The 16823-nt window shown below is 54.5% G+C and overlaps 2 protein-coding genes across 18 annotated transcripts in view; both read left to right on the forward strand.

Moving 5' to 3' along the window:
• Positions 1 to 4124, forward strand: part of RUSC2 (RUN and SH3 domain containing 2) — a 62874-nt gene extending 58750 nt beyond the window's left edge. For all 14 annotated transcript variants that reach the window (XM_080371421.1, XM_080371426.1, XM_080371416.1 and 11 more), the window contains 3 exons: positions 371 to 1340; positions 2004 to 2177; positions 2502 to 4124. In XM_080371421.1, coding sequence (XP_080227547.1) covers positions 371 to 1340; positions 2004 to 2177; positions 2502 to 2682 — 1325 coding nt within the window. In that variant the 3' untranslated portion in view covers positions 2683 to 4124. The remainder of the gene's footprint in view (positions 1 to 370; positions 1341 to 2003; positions 2178 to 2501) is intronic.
• Positions 4125 to 5166: 1042 nt separating this feature from the next.
• Positions 5167 to 16823, forward strand: part of LOC308056295 (receptor-type tyrosine-protein phosphatase alpha-like) — a 33324-nt gene continuing 21667 nt past the window's right edge. The window contains exon 1 of one of the 4 annotated variants that reach the window (XM_080371428.1): positions 5167 to 11007. In XM_080371428.1, coding sequence (XP_080227554.1) covers positions 10905 to 11007 — 103 coding nt within the window. In that variant the 5' untranslated portion in view covers positions 5167 to 10904. The remainder of the gene's footprint in view (positions 11008 to 16823) is intronic. The other 3 variants (XM_080371430.1, XM_080371429.1, XM_080371431.1) reach the window with 3 other exon arrangements.

The following is a 16823-nucleotide window of genomic DNA, read 5'->3' on the forward strand; positions in this document are numbered from 1 at the left end:
CCTGACACCCCTCTCCGTAGCGGACCGGTGTTGGCCAGATCCACAGCTCCTTGTTCATCTCCAGGAGGTGGGAAGAGAATTTTAATACATGCAAAGCCTTTCATGCTCTTTATTCACACTCTACTCTTATGTATTTTGCAGCAGAGGTCATCCCAGTGGATAGTCTGCCAGGCTGGTGCTGCAGGGTCTGGGCCAGTTTGCCAGGAGCTCACAGAGCACCTGGTGCTACCTGACCCAGTGCCGAGCCTCACGCTGCAGCCACAGCTGTGACAAAAACTAGTGTCCAGCTCCATTCCCTACAGTGTCAACAGCTTCTTGGTGGCTTGGTGAAAGTGGCAAGGGCCTCTAATTAATGTCTCTTGCCCTACAGATATTGTCCTGGCACACTACCAGCCGGTGGGGTTTTTGTGCCTGTCTCACAGCGTGTGCCAGCCTCTTTTCGAGGAGCTCCTGCTCCTGCTCCAGCCTCTCTCCCTGCTGCCGTTCAACCTAGACCTGCTTTTCGAGCACCACCTGATGCAGATGGGCAAAGAGCAGCAGCAGCAAAAGGAGCTGCTACGTGTGAAGCAGGACCTGCTGCTCTCCGCACACTCCACCCTGCAGCTGATGCGGACGCGGGGCAGCAGTGAGGACCCCGACGGCTGCAGCACTGCCCCTGAAGCATGCAAAGTGGGTGCCAGAGATGGTGATATCTCACCAGGCCACAGCCCCCAGCAAGCTGCCAGTGAGAGGGTCAAGGGTGTGGGGGCCTCCTGTGGAGACAGCGACAGGGAGGAAGAGCGGAGGAAGATGCGAGAGAGCACGTGGGAGAGGAAGAAGGACAGGCAGGCAGGCTGGTGGTACCAGCTTATGCAGAGCTCTCAGATCTACATCGAGGGCTCAGCTGAAGGCTCGAAGTTCATCCGCTATGAGAAGAAGACTTCGAATACTGTGCCTAGGTCAGCAGAGGCCCGCAAGGCACCACCTCCCCGCGAAGGGGTGGTGGAGGGTGCAGAAGCTTGCCCCATTGCTGAGGGCACCTTGGAGGAGAAGCCCAAGGCTGCCGGCAAGCCAAGTCCTGAAGCCATGGAAGAGCCCTTGGAAAAGCCCCAGCAGGTACTGGTCAGTGAAGAGGTGAAGGAACGGAGCTGGCCCTTCTGGATGGGCAGTCCCCCAGACTCCGTGCTTACGGAGCTGAAGCGCAGCAAGGAGAAGGAGGCGGGGGCTCAGCAAAGAGTGGGAGCAGCACCAGTCCTGCAAGAGGAGAGCAGCACCGGTGCATCAGAGGGCAGCCAGCCCATCAAGTGGGGACACTTGTTTGGGTCCAGGAAAGTTCAAAAAGAGCCCAGGCAGCCTAACAGGTAAGGGCAGGGATGGTTTGGGGCTGGGGAGGGCTGGTTCATCTGTGGTCACAGTAGTGCAGGTGGAAGTCAGGCCAACAGCCGACTGCTGGGCTACACACAGTGGTACATCGGAGGCAGTGTGTGAACAGAGAGGTCTGTCACCCCTGCCAGCCTGCCTTAATTCCTCCCACACCACCGTCCCCTTCAGCTCCTACCCTTGCTCAGTCAGCCTCTTGGGCTTTCCTGTTCTGCCCGAGCTCTACCGCTGCCTCAGGTCCTAAGCCCCCTCTCCAGGGGAAGGGCCCTGGCTGCACGCCCCCCATCATCAAGTCATCCCTCCCAAAAACACATAATGAGAACGGAACATGGAGCCGTCCCTGTTGTACGCAACAGGTGAGGAGGAGGAGGCATGAAGTTCCCAGTGTAGCTGAGACCTCCCTGCACTGCCTCTCCCTCTATACCCTTAACTGTTTCTATGGCCACTGGAAATGTCCTTCCCAGTATAGGCCAAGGTGCATCTGCAGGATGCTGAGCCCTGCCGGCCAGGAGACAGCCTGGGGACCACAGTGTGCTTCATGCATGGAGCCAGACCTCTAAGCTGTGACCTTGCCATGAGAGCAGCTGCTCCTTGCCCCCAGGTATGCTTCCCTGCCACTACCTGCTTCTGTCTTCTTCTTACAGGTTGCCCTCTGGCTGGCTGAGCTTGGACAAATCTGTGTTCCAGCTGGTGGCCCAAACAGTTGGGGCAAGCATGTGGCGAGAAGCAGCTCCTGAGCCAGAGCCCTCCCAGCGAGAGCCACCTGAAGTGCCCCCCATGGCACAGCCAGCCCGGGGGCTGTCTCCCCAGCCTCCCTGGTGAGTGGCGCCATGTGACAGTCCTGCAAGCACTGGGGTGCAGTGGGTGTTGTTGGCACAGCTCTGCTTGTTGCAGTTCACCTGACCCCCTTTGTACTTGTGGACTAGGGGATGGTTTGGGACAGTGATGCAGCTTCTGCACCCATCTGCTGCAACTCTGCAGTCTGCAAGTGAGGGGAAGCTGGGGGGCAGCTGGGATCCTGGCTGGGGAGGAAGGCAGGGGGTGGTCTTCCTCACTCCCCTATGCCTGCAGTGGTCCCTGGGCTTCAGCAGGGTGAGCATCCTGTGGTGAGCTAATCCTTCCTCCCTTCTTTCTGCCTGCAGTGAGGTGAAAGCTCTTTGCCATCACATTGCCACTGAGGCAGGACAGCTGAGCTTCAACAAGGGGGACATCCTGCAGGTCATCTCCAAGGTGGACGGTGACTGGCTGCAGTGCAGCCTCGGCTCCGAGAAGGGACTGGTGCCCGTCATGTACGTCACCCATCCGGAGGACGAGGACTACTGATGTGGCTGGGAGGCCAAGCACAGTACCATGAGCTGCTGAGGCTCCTCTGGGGAAGCCTACCCTGCCAGAGGAACAGACATAGCTTCTTGCTAGTTTCTTACCTTTCTTGCCATTACAGAATACAGTAACCATAGGTGGTTCCTTCTTGCCCCTCCTTGTGCAGCTGCCAAAGGCCATCTCGGCCCGTGGGGTCTTCTGTGAGCTGCACCTCATATTGCCAGGCATCGCCATGCATGCAACCACACCGGGGACTGCCTGAGCCTCCTCCACCCCATGTCACTTCCAGCACCTGTAGGCCATTGACTTGTACGTAACAGGAATGCAAGCAGTCCCTGCCACAGCAGTGCTGCTCCTGCTGCCTGGCTCAGTTTCATGTTGGAGGGTGCAGAATGCTGGCCGTACCCTCCCTGGGGGTGGCAGTGCAGTCTGCAGCCTTCAGCATCCTTGGCACCATCAGCTGCAGGGGTAGAGCCACTACGCGTTGGCAGGGTCTCTGCAAGGCTGGACTGATGGGTTGCATTGATGGGGGGCTGCAAGGGACGCTCCCCGGCGCTGGAGAAGCCCTGTCCTAATGCGTTATAGTGGTGCCTGGTGTGTTGTACCGAGCCAAGTGGCCTGGCACTGCCACACTGCAGGGCTGAGGCTGTGCCTGGCCACGGCCAGAGAAGGGGGACAGGGTATGTGTGTGTGTGCGGAGCAAAGGGGTGTGTGGGGTCGTGAAGAAGGTGTGTGGATGTTCAGTGTTACGTAGGTCCAGGATGAGTAGTGCCGCCCTGTGTGGAAATGGGTTCTTTGGGGGGTGGTCCCACGCCCTCCACACTGAGCAGGCAGCCAGTGCCTGGGAAGCCCTGGGATGCTCAGTGGAGGGGGAGTTGGAGGGGCCGGGGTGAGGGCAGGGTCCCTGACTGGGCTAGGGGTGCTCTTTGGAGTTGGGGGCAGCGCTCCCAGTAGGTAGATCGAAGGGTGCTCCCAGAGGGAGTCGGGGAGCCGGGGAGGGAGGGGTGGTGCTCTCCTTGGCGTAGTGTTTTTGGTCTTGCTGAGCAGTGCCATAGGGTGGTGGGGGACAAATGTGCACAAGCACAAGGGGATGCTGGGGGTCCTCGGTAGAAGCAATGCCAGTCAACCCCTTCCTTGCCATGTTCATGCTACCTGCTGGGGTGGGGATCTTCATTTACCCATCAGGTGGGGAACAGTGTTAGTGAAAGGCCATGCCAGTATTTGGTGCCTTGGCCGGGTTGACGCTGCTTGCAGCATCGTGCCTGGGCTGGCTTCCCCATGGCGAGGGGCCCTGGTCTTGCAAGGTTACCTCCTGCTTGTACATTGCTTAGCAGACGTTGCACCATATTTAATTTGTATTTCCCTGTTAGAACAAGGTGTCTCGCCTTTATTTATTTCTTTATTTATGATGCATATTAATAAAAAAGGTGCTGATTGAGCTCCCAGCTACCCTGTCTTGTGATTTCATCCCATCCCTGGGGAGGATATGAGGGTTACCTCTGCTGGGACACTGCACTGCAGGCTTTGCCCAGCTTCCATCACAGCCAACACGCGACCTTCAGAAGGAGATAGGTTGCCCCCAGGTACCAGAGCTGTCAGTTCAGGCTGCTGGGGGGGCTAGATCACGTCTCAGGGAGACAGCATTCTTCAGGGTTCCTTGTCTTTGTTCCTTCTGCATGCTTGCAGGGACAGAAGCAGGTTTCAGACAGGAGTTCACACGTATTACAGTCTACCATCTGCTTCTCCAGGGTGTTGTGAGTAAGGTGTCCATAGGTGTGGTCAAACTGGCACTTGTCACCTGTGGGCAGTGGAAGGAAGTCCTGAGCAGCATGGGAAGGAGGCAGTGAAGGGTGGGTTGTGGGGCTGGGACCCAGAGCCTGGGACAACCTGGCCATGCAGCTCAGAGGCTGCAGGTCACTCACAAGGAAGGGCTCTGGGACTTTTAAACTTAGACTCACAAGTACTGGATGTCAAGTCCAGCAGGAATGAGCCCCAAGAGCCCAGCCCTTCCCTTTGCACCTCAGTAGCTCCCGGGAGAATGGGGAAACTGCTTGAGGCTCCAGCCTTTCCTGCAAGGACACCACACTTGAGTTTGTTACATCGATGTAGACAAACGGTCTGCAGTGGTGGAGTAAGTCAAAACAGTAGAAAAAAAAATCCAGAAATGAAGCAACGTAAGCCCCTGTCCTGGCTTGGAGAGGCACCAAGCAGCCAGGGGTTGCACATGGGCTATTTTAATTAACCTGTGAGAGTGGAGGATAGATGGCCAGGGCTGCTCACAAACTGCACAGAGCCAAGCTGTTCTCCCCACATGCGCTGCCTGGACCGAGTGGAGAAGGGGACTGTGCGCTAGCAAACAGCCCGCAGGGTGCTGAGTCAGCTCCGGGGCAGGAGAGGGGATTTCCAGCTGATGCAGAGCTGCTTGCTGGGTGCCTGCTGCTGGGGCAGCCTTGGGTGCAGGGGAGGCATAGTGTGTTGGTTAGGGTGTCAGAGGCTTGGATGTGGGGTTGCTGCAATGGGGTTTGCAGCTGCTGAAGTCTTCTTTGGGACCATCCAGCTAAACTCAAGTTGGTCATGGTTGATGGCTGTCAGATAGCCTGTCCCAGTCAGGAACTTGTCATGGGGCACAAAGCCTGTGAAGCCTGCGAGGCCGGAAGGCATGCAGTTATATGTATGGGACAGTAGCTGCCAGCACTGCTGCTGTGGCTTGGTGGCTCTGCTGGTGTCCTGGTCCCGGAGGGTCATCTGCAGGATCCTGATGGGGATGTGGGGCCACGAGGGGCAGGCTGAAGAGGGAGAGAAGCCATCTGGTGCTGCTGTGTCCTGAGATGACCTTGGTCAGAGGAAGCTTCTGGTCTGAGGAGAGTCTCCTGGTCTAAGAACCTGCTTTAGCAGGGGGTAGGACTAGATGATCTCCAGAGGTCACTTCCAAGCCTGATCATTCTGTGATTCTCTGAGGGCAGCTCAGCCAGCCCCCTGACACAGGGAGCTCAGCATCCTTTGGCATCCTTTCACCTGTGACAGAGCAGCAGAAAGGTGAGTGCTGTGAGGTGTGGGTGGTAATGGAGAGAGGGATTGATGCTGGCCCAGAGCCTTGTGAGCAGCTCCAGAGGAGGTGGGAACAGGTAAAATGGTCATGCTGCATGCCTGACCCACCCTGGGTGCTCCCCTGAACCCAAACACAGCAACACTTCACTAGCAAACAGTGCATGTCCCTGGCCTTCTTACTGCACCAACTAAAGTCCCTTCCCAACCTCGTGGTGGTAGGCTGCCTGCCAGGGCCAGCCCCACGTCCTAGCAGGCACAGGGCAGTCGCCAGCCCCAGCACCAGTGCCACCCCAGCACCGGTGCCACCCCAGCACTGGTGCTCACCTTGCATGGGCTGAGGTGTAGAGCAAGGCCAGGGGTAGCTCTGGACAAGCAGCAAGATGTATAGTCAGTCCTGCCCATCTCATGTCACCTGTCCAGGGTCCTGGAGCAGCAGCAGTGTCCTCCGTTCCTGTTCCTTGCAAGCAGCTTCTGGCCTCCTTGCAGATCACAGAGCAGGTCTTAGAAAAGAAGTGCTGGGCTCTGGGGATGAAGCCTGGGAGCAGAGCATCCAGCATGTGGGTAGCAAAGAGGAGCCCAGCTTTACGGTACGAGGGTCTGCTTTGGAGTGGTGGCCAGGGACTGTGGGATCCAGCAGCGGGGGAGGTAAAGGCATGAGGTGTCAGCATGGCTGGGAGGGGGATTAAGGGTGCAGTGGGAATCCAGATGTGCATGACAATCTGATGTGCCAGCTGAGAGACAGAGACCTGCTGGTGCCAAGTGCTAGAGGGTTCTGGCAGGTCCCCTTGGACCTTCTCTGCCCAGGTCATCAGGACCTGACTCACCTTCAAGGAAGGCTGTGACCATAGATGCCTGTCAGGGCTGAAGCAATGCTGGCAGCTCTCGGAGGCTGCTGTGGAAGACTGGGAAATGAGAAGGCACCTGAGTGCCAGAGAACTGCCAGGCTTCCTTGGGGACAGGCTGGGAGATCTATGGTGGGATGCAGGTGTGGGCAGGACAGGCTGGGACAGGCGGGAGAGAGATGCACATGGAGTCAGGACAGGGAAGGAGAGGTGGGATGAGGATGTGCACAAGGCAGAACAGGTGGGGAAAGATGGGACAAGGATGCACATGGAGTCAGAACAGGCAGCCCCAGCATGAGCACAAGGCCCTGGGAGTCTACAGCCACAGCAAAAGAGCTGTTTTCAGAGGCGGAACCCTATGGCTGAGCCAGGACATCACAAACAGTTTCTAAGGACAGACCTGCAAGGCCTGCCGTCCAGGAAGGCTCGTGGGAAAGCAGAGGGTGTCTCACTGAACAGACTCGGTAGCCACCAGTATTAGGCCTGGCAGAAACGTGTGACTGTCACATCACCACAACTGCATGGCATCTGACAGAGAACAAAGAAGCTACCACGTTAACATAGCAGCTTTTTAAGGCACTAAAAGCTGAGCAAGGGAGGGGAACACCGGTGTGATGGAAAATGGGCTCATGCTCTGCTGGGATTGACCCTTCTCTTGCAAGGGCTGCAGGCAGCACCGAACTTGAGGGCAGCAGAGGGGCCAACATCTATGCAAGGGAGCACAAAGCTCAAGTGGGAATATGTGTTTGAAGGAAAAGCCACATATTGGGGAAGGGAAGGGAATGCCTTTCCTTCTCACGCTCTTCCTCGCAGCCAGACCTGATGTTCAGCATGCCAGCATTCAGCAGGCAGTGACACATCCCCAGGTCCTGGAAGACTCAATGCAGCAGCCAGGCAGTACAGAGCAGGGGCTGCCCGGCTGGGGATGGCGCTGCAACCCAGCTTTGGGGCCAATCAAACCATGTATGAGCTTATATTAACTCCTGAGAGCTTGTGCGTTCTCAGGACAGCTTTCAGAGAGCCCAGCTGCAGCATAGCCTGGGGAGAGTTCAGCTCCCGAGGTGGTGGCTGTCCCAGTCTGGGGTCACAGGAGCTGCTTCCCAGTTCCCTGGTTGGTGTGACCACACTGGTGGCAGCATCTGAGGCAAGACCAGATGCTGGGGCGCAGGCCAGTTCCCTTTCAGCTGGAGGAAGGACAGAGCTGCAGTTGCGGCACCATCCTGGGACTTAGCACTGAAATCAGCATCTGCCATGCAGACTTCCTTCCTCGCCCCCTTTGCTGACTCCCTCTCTGCCTCAGTGCCCCATCTGTACAAGGAAACCCACAAGGTTTTCTCTGAATGAACTTCAGTGGTAGCATTGCCCACGAGTGGCTTTCTTGGCCCACAGCCCCTATTTCCCCTTGCTGCCATGCTCATGGGGCAAAAGCCAGTCTCTCTGCACCAGCGTCTGCACACGGTCCATGGGCAACAGTGCAGGAGGGATTTAAGTGAGGACAGCAAGGCAGGTACTGGTCCTGGAGAGCATCGTGCAGAGGAGTTGTGCATGTGGGTGCAAGCACTGACTTCCAGCTGTGGGCAGGAGGCCAGGAACAGGCAGGAGCCCTTTTTCTCCAACACCTGGCCCAAGCAATGGGGCCCCTGTTTTAGACGAGGGATGCACACCTCTTTGCACCACCGATACAAAGAGATACAAGCTTGCAAAGATTTAAGGTGGCCTTTCAGGGCTCCTGGTATCAAAAGAGAGGGAGGGACAAGCGGGGCTAACTGCCAGGGCCAGAGGTTATTTGAAACACAGGCCCCTTCAAAGAAGTCATGTCTAGTCATGACAAAAAATAGTATCAGGCAGGTAAGATGTAAAAGCTCAATAAGACAAACAAAAACAAAACAAAAAAAAGAGCAAAGAAGAGCTGGCAGAAGCAGCCAGCAGTCCTTTTTCCAAAGACGTCAAGAGCTTTACATCTGCCACAAAGTCTGTAGGGTCAATAAGAGAGCATGTCCTCACAGTGAAGGAGTAACATCCCCCAGGGTGGCAAGACTGCTGCAAAGTGTGGCCCAAATGCCAGTGCACTGTGAGGTTTGTGGCAAAATAGGACACATGCATGGCAGTATGCCTAGACCCTGGCATCACAGCAGGACATTGCTCTCTGACTACACCCTGCCAAAATACGCCCTGCCCGTCCTCCTGGCTGTGCCAGATGTGCAGGGTGCACTCTGCGGCAGGGTGACACAGGGGAGGCAGTGGGACCTGCCAAACCCAGACGTCCAGGGACACCTGCATCCTGTCTTGCTGCAAACAAGCCAAAGCTGTCTTTGTGGCTTTGGGTTTGCCTTGTCTGAACAAAGCATGTAGCTGGAGGACCCACTGGGGACAGCGGCACTGGCTTGCAACACCCCTCCATCCTCTGTGCAGCCCAGGTTACAATCAAGGCTGGATTTTTTTGATGTAAAGCAAAGGGAAGTGTGAAGACTGAAAGAATGAGAGGGCTTCCTGGAAACTGCCTGGGCCACCCTTCCTCCACGGCTTTTGAAATTTCAGATGGAGTAATGAAGAGCTCGTGGAGATGCCATATACTGTTAACACAGGAACTGACAACCATTGTGCTAGGATTGATGCACAGAGGGACCAGGGATGTGATTTTTTTCAGTCTTTTTTAATTTATGGAATTTCCCTACTCATTTTCCAAAGATTCCTACTGATAAAGCTTGCTTTTGCAGCCCTTTGATTATTTTGTGAAAGACCCAGAATCACCAAGGAGCAGGGAGAGGTGATATCTGAGTTGCTGCTGTTGTTGGGGCAGGGAGCAGTTGCTTCCCCCCACCTCACAAACCTCCCACACTGAGGCAGAGCACAGCTACCTCCCAGCTGCCTCCCAGGATGTGCCCTGCTCTCTGTGGGTAAGCTTCACATCTGAGCAAAGTAAGTAAAAAGGTAGCTTACTGGGGCAGACCACTGGTCCTAACAGCTCTGTTGCAGAAAGAGATGAAACAGACCAGGGAGAAGAGGCCGAGACTGCCATTCTGAGCATAGGAAGGCACAAGGAAGGTGGCCAGGCAGATTCCAGCTCTGCCCCTGAGAGGCAAAAGACTGCTGGAGTATCTGCCCTCAGGCACCGTAACTGCAGAAAAAAAAAAAGCCTGATGAGACTTCTAGCATGTTTCGCTCAGGGTCAGATTTTTGGGGTGGCTGGGGAGAGTGCATGTGGAGAGGGTCTTCCCACACTGTCCTGCTCGATGCTGCTGAATAAAGGTGTCATAGGGTGTACAAATCAAACAACGGATGTGCATCAGCCGAAATCAGAGCCTGACCCCAGCCTTGGAAGTATTGGGCCTTGCTGCAGACCACAGTAAAAAGGAGGGCCATCACAAGGGGCTTCAGCCTTGCTGCAAAGCCTCAGAGAAGATTTCAGGGCTTGTTTTTCTACAGCTGTGTGTTTTAGCGGGGAAGCAGGCCAAGCACAGCCAGCAAGGGCTGCTGGGTGGCTGGGGAAGCTGGAGCACAAGTTCATGAACTCCTGCCCTGTGCCACCTCTTGATGGTTGGGTCTGCTGCTGTGACCAGTGCCACCAGCCTCCAGCCACACAGTTTCACAAGCAGCCCCTTCCCTGCCCACTGCCATGGCTGTGCCACCTTCTCACCCCTTCATGGTCATTCCCACTCCCACCATGTGTTTGCAACACAACCTGCCACAACCCATGGGCTCCAGGTCCCCAGAGCTCTCATCAGCTTGTTCCTGAGCATCTGATCTCAGTCCAGTCTTGAGCATCCAGCCACTCCTGCCAAAACCTTGGCTTTCCTGCCCATGGCATGCACTGCCAGCTAACTAAATGCCACTGCACTTTAGAAGTCCTTTTTATCATGATTCTTATCAGACAGTAACAAGGTGGCAGTTGTCTGATGTAGTCTCTGCTTGACTTTACTGTGTGAGTATGGGAGCTACATCTTCCTGCAAAACCCCAGCCATGAACCAGCACACCTCACAAGTCCTTCTGGGACTGCTAAGATCTGTGCCAGGAAAGGAGGCAACCTAGCCGTTGCAGCTAGTAACTTCTCTTGCCAGAAAACCTGAAAACTGTGGTTCTCAGACAAGATATCAGAAAACAGCTAGATTGCAAAAGGGATGTGAAGCTTCCTGGGTGCACAGAAGAGAAGAACAAAAGCAACGCTGGCACTGGCAGAAGTTCCCTCTCCAATGAGGAAGCCTCTTGCACCATATGTGATTTCTCTGCGTGGCAGTTTCCTTTCTGTGCTTGCACTTCTTGCAATCAGATGTGTGTGCTGTTGAGGCAGCCAGAGGGTCTGAGACCTCAGTCCTGCCCTGGGAGCATAAGTAAACATGGCCCTGCGATGGACATTCCTCCTCCTCCTCACACCTCTGCTAGCAGCACAGGGGCAGGAAAACCCAGACCCCAACATCTCCGGAGAACCCCAGGAAACAGGTAAGAAGTGCTTTCTCCTTGCTCCGCTGAAGAGAAGGTTTCACTGTTCTGCTGCAGGTTTGCTGTGTACCTATACCATGTGCAGGATGCAATAGCTGCATCAGAGTGGACTGGAGCTGATGTCCATACCAGGGCCCAAGAGACTCAGGCATTAGTTGGGTTGTGGTGGGGTAAGGCTCTGTTTGGGGGTGGAGGACAGCAAACCTCAGTGTGCTGGGAAAGCCTCTGCCAGGAATTAAATATTCCTCCACAAAGTGGGCAATGTCCCCTAGGAGCAAGAGGTGGTGGTCTCTCTTTGCACAGTGTGCAGATGCTCTGTCCTCACTGCAGTGGAGATGGGTGCTATTGCCCAGCAAAGATCTGAGGAGCCATGAGCTCAAGCCCGTGTGTCCAGGAGACCCTGGGAGCAGGAGTTATGATGTACTCCAGTTGCTCTTTAACAGGTTTCCTTGGTGCTGGAAGGCCAGGGCACCCCCAAAGCTCTTCTGGGCTCTTCCTACACAGGTTGCACACTTTCACCCCAGCAAAGTCAGTCTGTGGGTTCACGTTATCCGACCTCCCAGGAGGCTGCCCTGTCTGGGGTCTGAGTTGTGGTCCAGGGGCTGTGACCTTGTGTTGCTCTGCACATGCCTGAATTAGAGTATTTCTCTAAATCAGTCTTGCTGGAGCTAAGTGATGAAAATCATTAAACTAGCATCGAATTGTGTTGTCCTGTTCTGCTTCTGGGATGCATCTGAGCTGACACACGCTAGAGAAACCTGCCAATTAAGTGCCTTGGCTGTGATAGAGACCAGGGAATGGGACCAGGATCTTCAGTTGTTGATGTGAAATGACAGTAGGGTCTGTACTGTGTGATATGGGCCATAGAGGCTCATTCCCAGGGGAAATGTGTCCCTGGGGTTTCAGGGAGCATGAGCACAGCACACTGTCACTCAAAACACCAGGAGTGAAACCTGCGACAGAGGCTATCCTCCTTCCGCGAGTGGCTTCCCCTTTCCCAGATCCCCCACCGAAGCTGTCCTCCCAGGCTGGCACGTGCACTTGTGCCCAAGCATTGTGTGGCTTTCCAGCTTGTTTGCACGGTGCACACTACGGCCATACCATGTGCACTGGGGTGCAGTGGGGACCTGGTGGCCAGCAGACTCTTGGCATCTTGGTCTGCACATCTTGGTCACCCAGCTGCCCCTGGATGAGACTGGGGCTGCCAGCAGCAGAGATAGTATTGCTGAGTTTGCACATTGGTGTTTGTGAAAAGAGGAACCAAGCTACAAACATTTGCCAGCCCCACCCAGCAGAGCAGGCAGCCCTGCCTGTATCCTCAGCGCACAGGTTCATCCCACCCAGGACCCGTGCAGAGGCCATCACATGGTAGATGGAGGGCCTTCTTCCACTGAGGGACAGGGCAAGGCTAGGATGGGGCAGGTTAGGGTGGAATGGGCCTCTGTGGGGCAGACGGTGGCAGTGGCGCAGTGTAAAGCTGTTGAACAGAGACTGAAGACACAGGGACAGGACATGACCCAGGAGTCCCCCTTCCCCAGGGTCCCTGAGCATCTCCCGTGACCCTGGCAGATGTTAGGGTACAATCAGGGAGGGGGAACAGCCAAGTGGGAACGGTGGACAAGCTGCTCCCACTGCACATTGCTGTACCCTTCCAGGCATTCCCTGCCATAGCAGAGCTGCGTCCCGGCGCTGGGCGCTGGGCAGGGCGTGAGGGTGCATGCTGTGTGGCTGGAAGCCCAGGTAAGAGCAGAGCAGCTGCAGGCAGAGGATGTGGTTGGTACATGTGGTTCATGTGTGAGCCTGTGCAGTGCTGCTGCTCTGCTCAATCTATCATGGGGCCACCGTGCAATGAGCAGGGCTCATTGTCTCATTGTCCTATTGTCACCTTACTGTTTTGCAGTGCTGTTCTTATGGGGTTTTTCTCACCCCTGAGATGCTGCACCAGTACAAAAGCCTCATCCCATTACAGTCCCAGTGCACCTGTGAGGCAGGTTGAGAAGTTTCTATGGGATATTTTCCCTGCGGTCAAGGTCTGTGATCCAGGCTGTACCTTGCCACTTTCTCATCAGCCTTGCCTGACATTGTGCAGCAATTTAGTAGCAGCTAACCAGAAGCCCTAACTAGAGGTGTAGCTGCAACACCCCGTGGGTGCTTGGGTACTTGGTAAAATAAGGCTACGCTTAATCTGGAAGGTTTTGTGCCAGTGGGACTCGAATTTCAAGCACTGCCTAGAGTGAATCCTGTGGGAAACACAAACCCTAAGAGATGCTGCAGAGGAGTGCCTTGGGGATTGACACCCTTGGAGCTGTGAACTGTGTGCTCCACCATGCTCCCACTTTACATTATAGATTCAGGAAACAAGTATTTCACCTCCTGTTCTTAAAACCCTGCCAGATGCCCTGTCACATGGCAGAGCAGTACAGATTAAAGTGCCACCATTTCCATGCTCTTCTCATGGTGCCTTGTTCAGTGACCTGCTTCACCATCTCCTTTCCCTGGCACTGCTCCCAAGCAGATCAGCCTGGAGGTCTCTCTGCCCCTTCCCCTCCCTAACACTGCCCATCCCTCTTAAAGATCCACTTGGAGCTTTGGTTGCTATCGAAGAGTACAGAGATGCTTTAAGACCCTGGGATGCCTCCTCGGTGGCTTGCAATACCACTTTCCACTGGTGGAAATGGTGGTTGCTTTTCTTAGCTCTTCTCAGTGAGCACGTGGCATCCAACACAGCGAGACTCCAGTGCACTTTGCTGTCATCTCTGTTAGCTGCTGGAGCTGCCATGGGAAAAGGGTTGAACTTTGCCTGCTGCTCCTTACATTTCACCTTCTCTTTTATGCTTTGTGTAGGGCACAATATAAGGCAAGAAAGTACATCTTTTGCTGGTAAGCAAAGGGCTGAACCCAGAAGCCTGACCTGAATTACCAGCATAGCTATTTCTCCTTTCTCCTGATGCTTCCCGGCATGTGCTTCTAGGGCATGCCAGCACTTTGCTTTGCCCGCCACTCATAACTCCCCTTGCAGCAGGGACAGGCAGTCCAGGTATTTCTGTACAGTGCTGCCTGTATTGATGGATATTAAGCAATACTAAGATGGAGAGTATTCATTTAATAGTATCAATTTGGAAAAAAAAAAAAAAAGTAACAGTTAATCTCTGACTATATGAGGCAAACAAACTAACCTTTTGTTACCACTGCCTAGGCATTCAGCATTCTCCATTTTGCAGCGAGCACACATTGCACATTATAAGAGGTGCCTGTCTGGTCACATCTACACCATATTTTCCACACGGAAATTTCACTTGTGTCAGCCTCTTTCCTGCAGTTGGGGGTGGAGGGCCTGTGGGCGGCTTTCTGTGTACCATAGTGCAGGGTAAAAACCAGTGTTTGATGACTGTTTCTTTAGTCTCCCGGATGCTGTTAGTCCCTACAAGACTAGAAGCTGAGTGTTTCTTTCCCCTTTCTCTCTGCGCACCCTCCCTTCTTCAGCAGTGCCCTGTGCCCCCCCACAGAGGTGTGTGCATCCGTCTCCTTTGCACAGCATGGTGGACATCCGATACCCTCTGACTCACATGTGCCACAGCTCCCTGTGGCCACCACCAAAGCGCACAAACAGCCACCCTGGGCTAGAAAAGGCCCCTTTGCTCTGAGGAGCTCTTTTTCCATGGCAAATGTTACAGAGTGATCGGGGAAGGAGTGTAAGAAAGGATGAGAACAGAGGTGTGTCCCCCACCCGGTGTGTCCAGACTGCACCCAGCAGTCATGGATTTTTCTCCCAGTGAGTCCCAAGTGGTAATCACACGCCTGCTAGATTTGGGCTTATTGGAGAAGTGAGGTTGAGTTGGATTGTGTTCAGCAATGTTCTTGAGACAAAAACAGATGTGAACAGAGGGCATCTTCTCTTCCCCCTTCTGTGGGGAAGCAGAGACTTCTAGGCTTTTCCCTCAAACAGTCAACAGAAAAGTCACTGGGAAGGGCTCTGAGCAGCTGCAGATGCCTGAATGCACATGGTATCAATGCTGTGACAAGCTGCATGTCTTCAGCTCCTCTGCAGCAGCAGAGGTGCAAACAAGCCCTGGAGGTGCTGTGGGGGCACAGATGCTGCTAGCAAAATGTTCTGTGTGCAGGAGGTCAGTAGGCTTTGGCAGCCTCTCAGCTTGCCTCGCTGGTGTACACAAACCCTTTGCAAGGCAACTGAGCTGATTTTGCCTTATCCATCCCTCTGTCAGACAGCATTAATTCCCAGGCTGATTTCTGAGGCTGGTGCACTCCCCTACAGCAGTGCTCTCTAGGCTCTGGCTCCTCTGAGGATGGGGATGAGCTGTGGGTTCTGCCTGTCTTATCTCTCCCACCCAGCCCTCACGCTCTGCCTGGCATGGTCCATGCCCAGCGTGGGTCTGGGTGGTGTATCAGCCCCTGCTTGCCCCATGTGTGAGCATGACAGGGCCACATCTAGCAGGCCAAAGTGCACAGGGGAGCCTGTGGAGAAGAAAAAAGGGGGACGAATGACCACCCCCAGAGCTCAGAGGACCCAGAAAGGGAAGGATGAGTTGCAGAGGACAGGCATCCCACCGGTGCTTGCAAAGAACCCTGCGGGCACTGCCAGGTACAAGGAGGCAGCAAGAAGGTTTGCCTGTGGGACTGCTAGCTGGTGTAGTCCTTGTGCCTGAAAAGGCACATGTGGCCGTTGACACACCGCTGGCACACAGGCAGTCTCTGCAGAAGCACATTTCAGCCATCTGCCCTTGCCTGATGCCACACTGGAAACCACACTGGATCAGAGCAGACACAGACAGGACTGAGGAAGCCTGGGAGAAAAACTGCACCTCTGCCAGGCCCTTTTCTCCTGAAAAAAAGAAAAGGGAAAAGGTGCTGATGTCTCTGGAAAAGGTTTAGGGCTGATAAATGCCCAGGTTTAGGAGAATCGATTCACTGGAACTCTGACAAAGCAGGCCAGCCTAGTCAGAAATGTGTGGCTGTTGTTCCAGCTGAGTCCAGGGGATCTTTTCACACCTGCTTACAGCATAGGACTCTTACACAGCACCTGTTTACTTGTACTTCAGTGAACCAACCATAACTAAGGGAAAGGCTGAATCAATCCGCAGTGCCTGTCAGCAGTAATCAATATAATGCTGAATCACACCTAATTTCAGCATGCAAAAGCTTCACCTTTTAGTAAAAAAAAAATCATTAACTTTAAACATTAAGGACTAATTCTCCTTTGTACTACAGTAAGTCTGCACTCTATTACACCTCTAAATCAGCAACCATGAGATGTAACATTACTCCCGGACTTGGTAAGGAAGCACCATACAAGGCCTCTTGAACCTTTAGAGAGATTTGTTCATGGTTTTATCAGGAGCAAATGCTTTGCTACATGAAGGGCACTAACAGTTTTGGTGTGAAGCTTAGGGAAGGCTGGGACCAAGGCAGAGCTCTGGCATACAGCTACAACCACCCCTGCCAGCAGAGCGTCAGTGTTTGTAGATCACTGCCCCAGATATCTCTGGAAATCTGCACCCGTGTCACCAGGTTGCACACAAAGGAGAACTTCTGTTTTCCTCCTGGCTTCCTGCTCGGCACGTTGCCAAGCCCTGTGCTGCCAGTGGGGTTTGTGCCACTGCGGCGACTGTAACAGCTACCGGGTTGCATGGAAGCACATGGAAAAGGAGCAACAAGCCCCCTTTGCACTGAAGGTCAAGACTGGGGCAGTCTGGGAGGGCCAGCTGCTCATGAGCACTCACAGCCCCCTCAGCTCCTAGGGCTGTCTCCGCTGGAGGGGTTTCATTCCCCCAAACTGCTTCTTGCTCGGTCAGGCCCCA

The sequence above is a fragment of the Falco punctatus genome, assembly GCF_963210335.1.
Source record: "Falco punctatus genome assembly, chromosome: Z".
NCBI classification, from domain to species: domain Eukaryota; kingdom Metazoa; phylum Chordata; class Aves; order Falconiformes; family Falconidae; genus Falco; species Falco punctatus.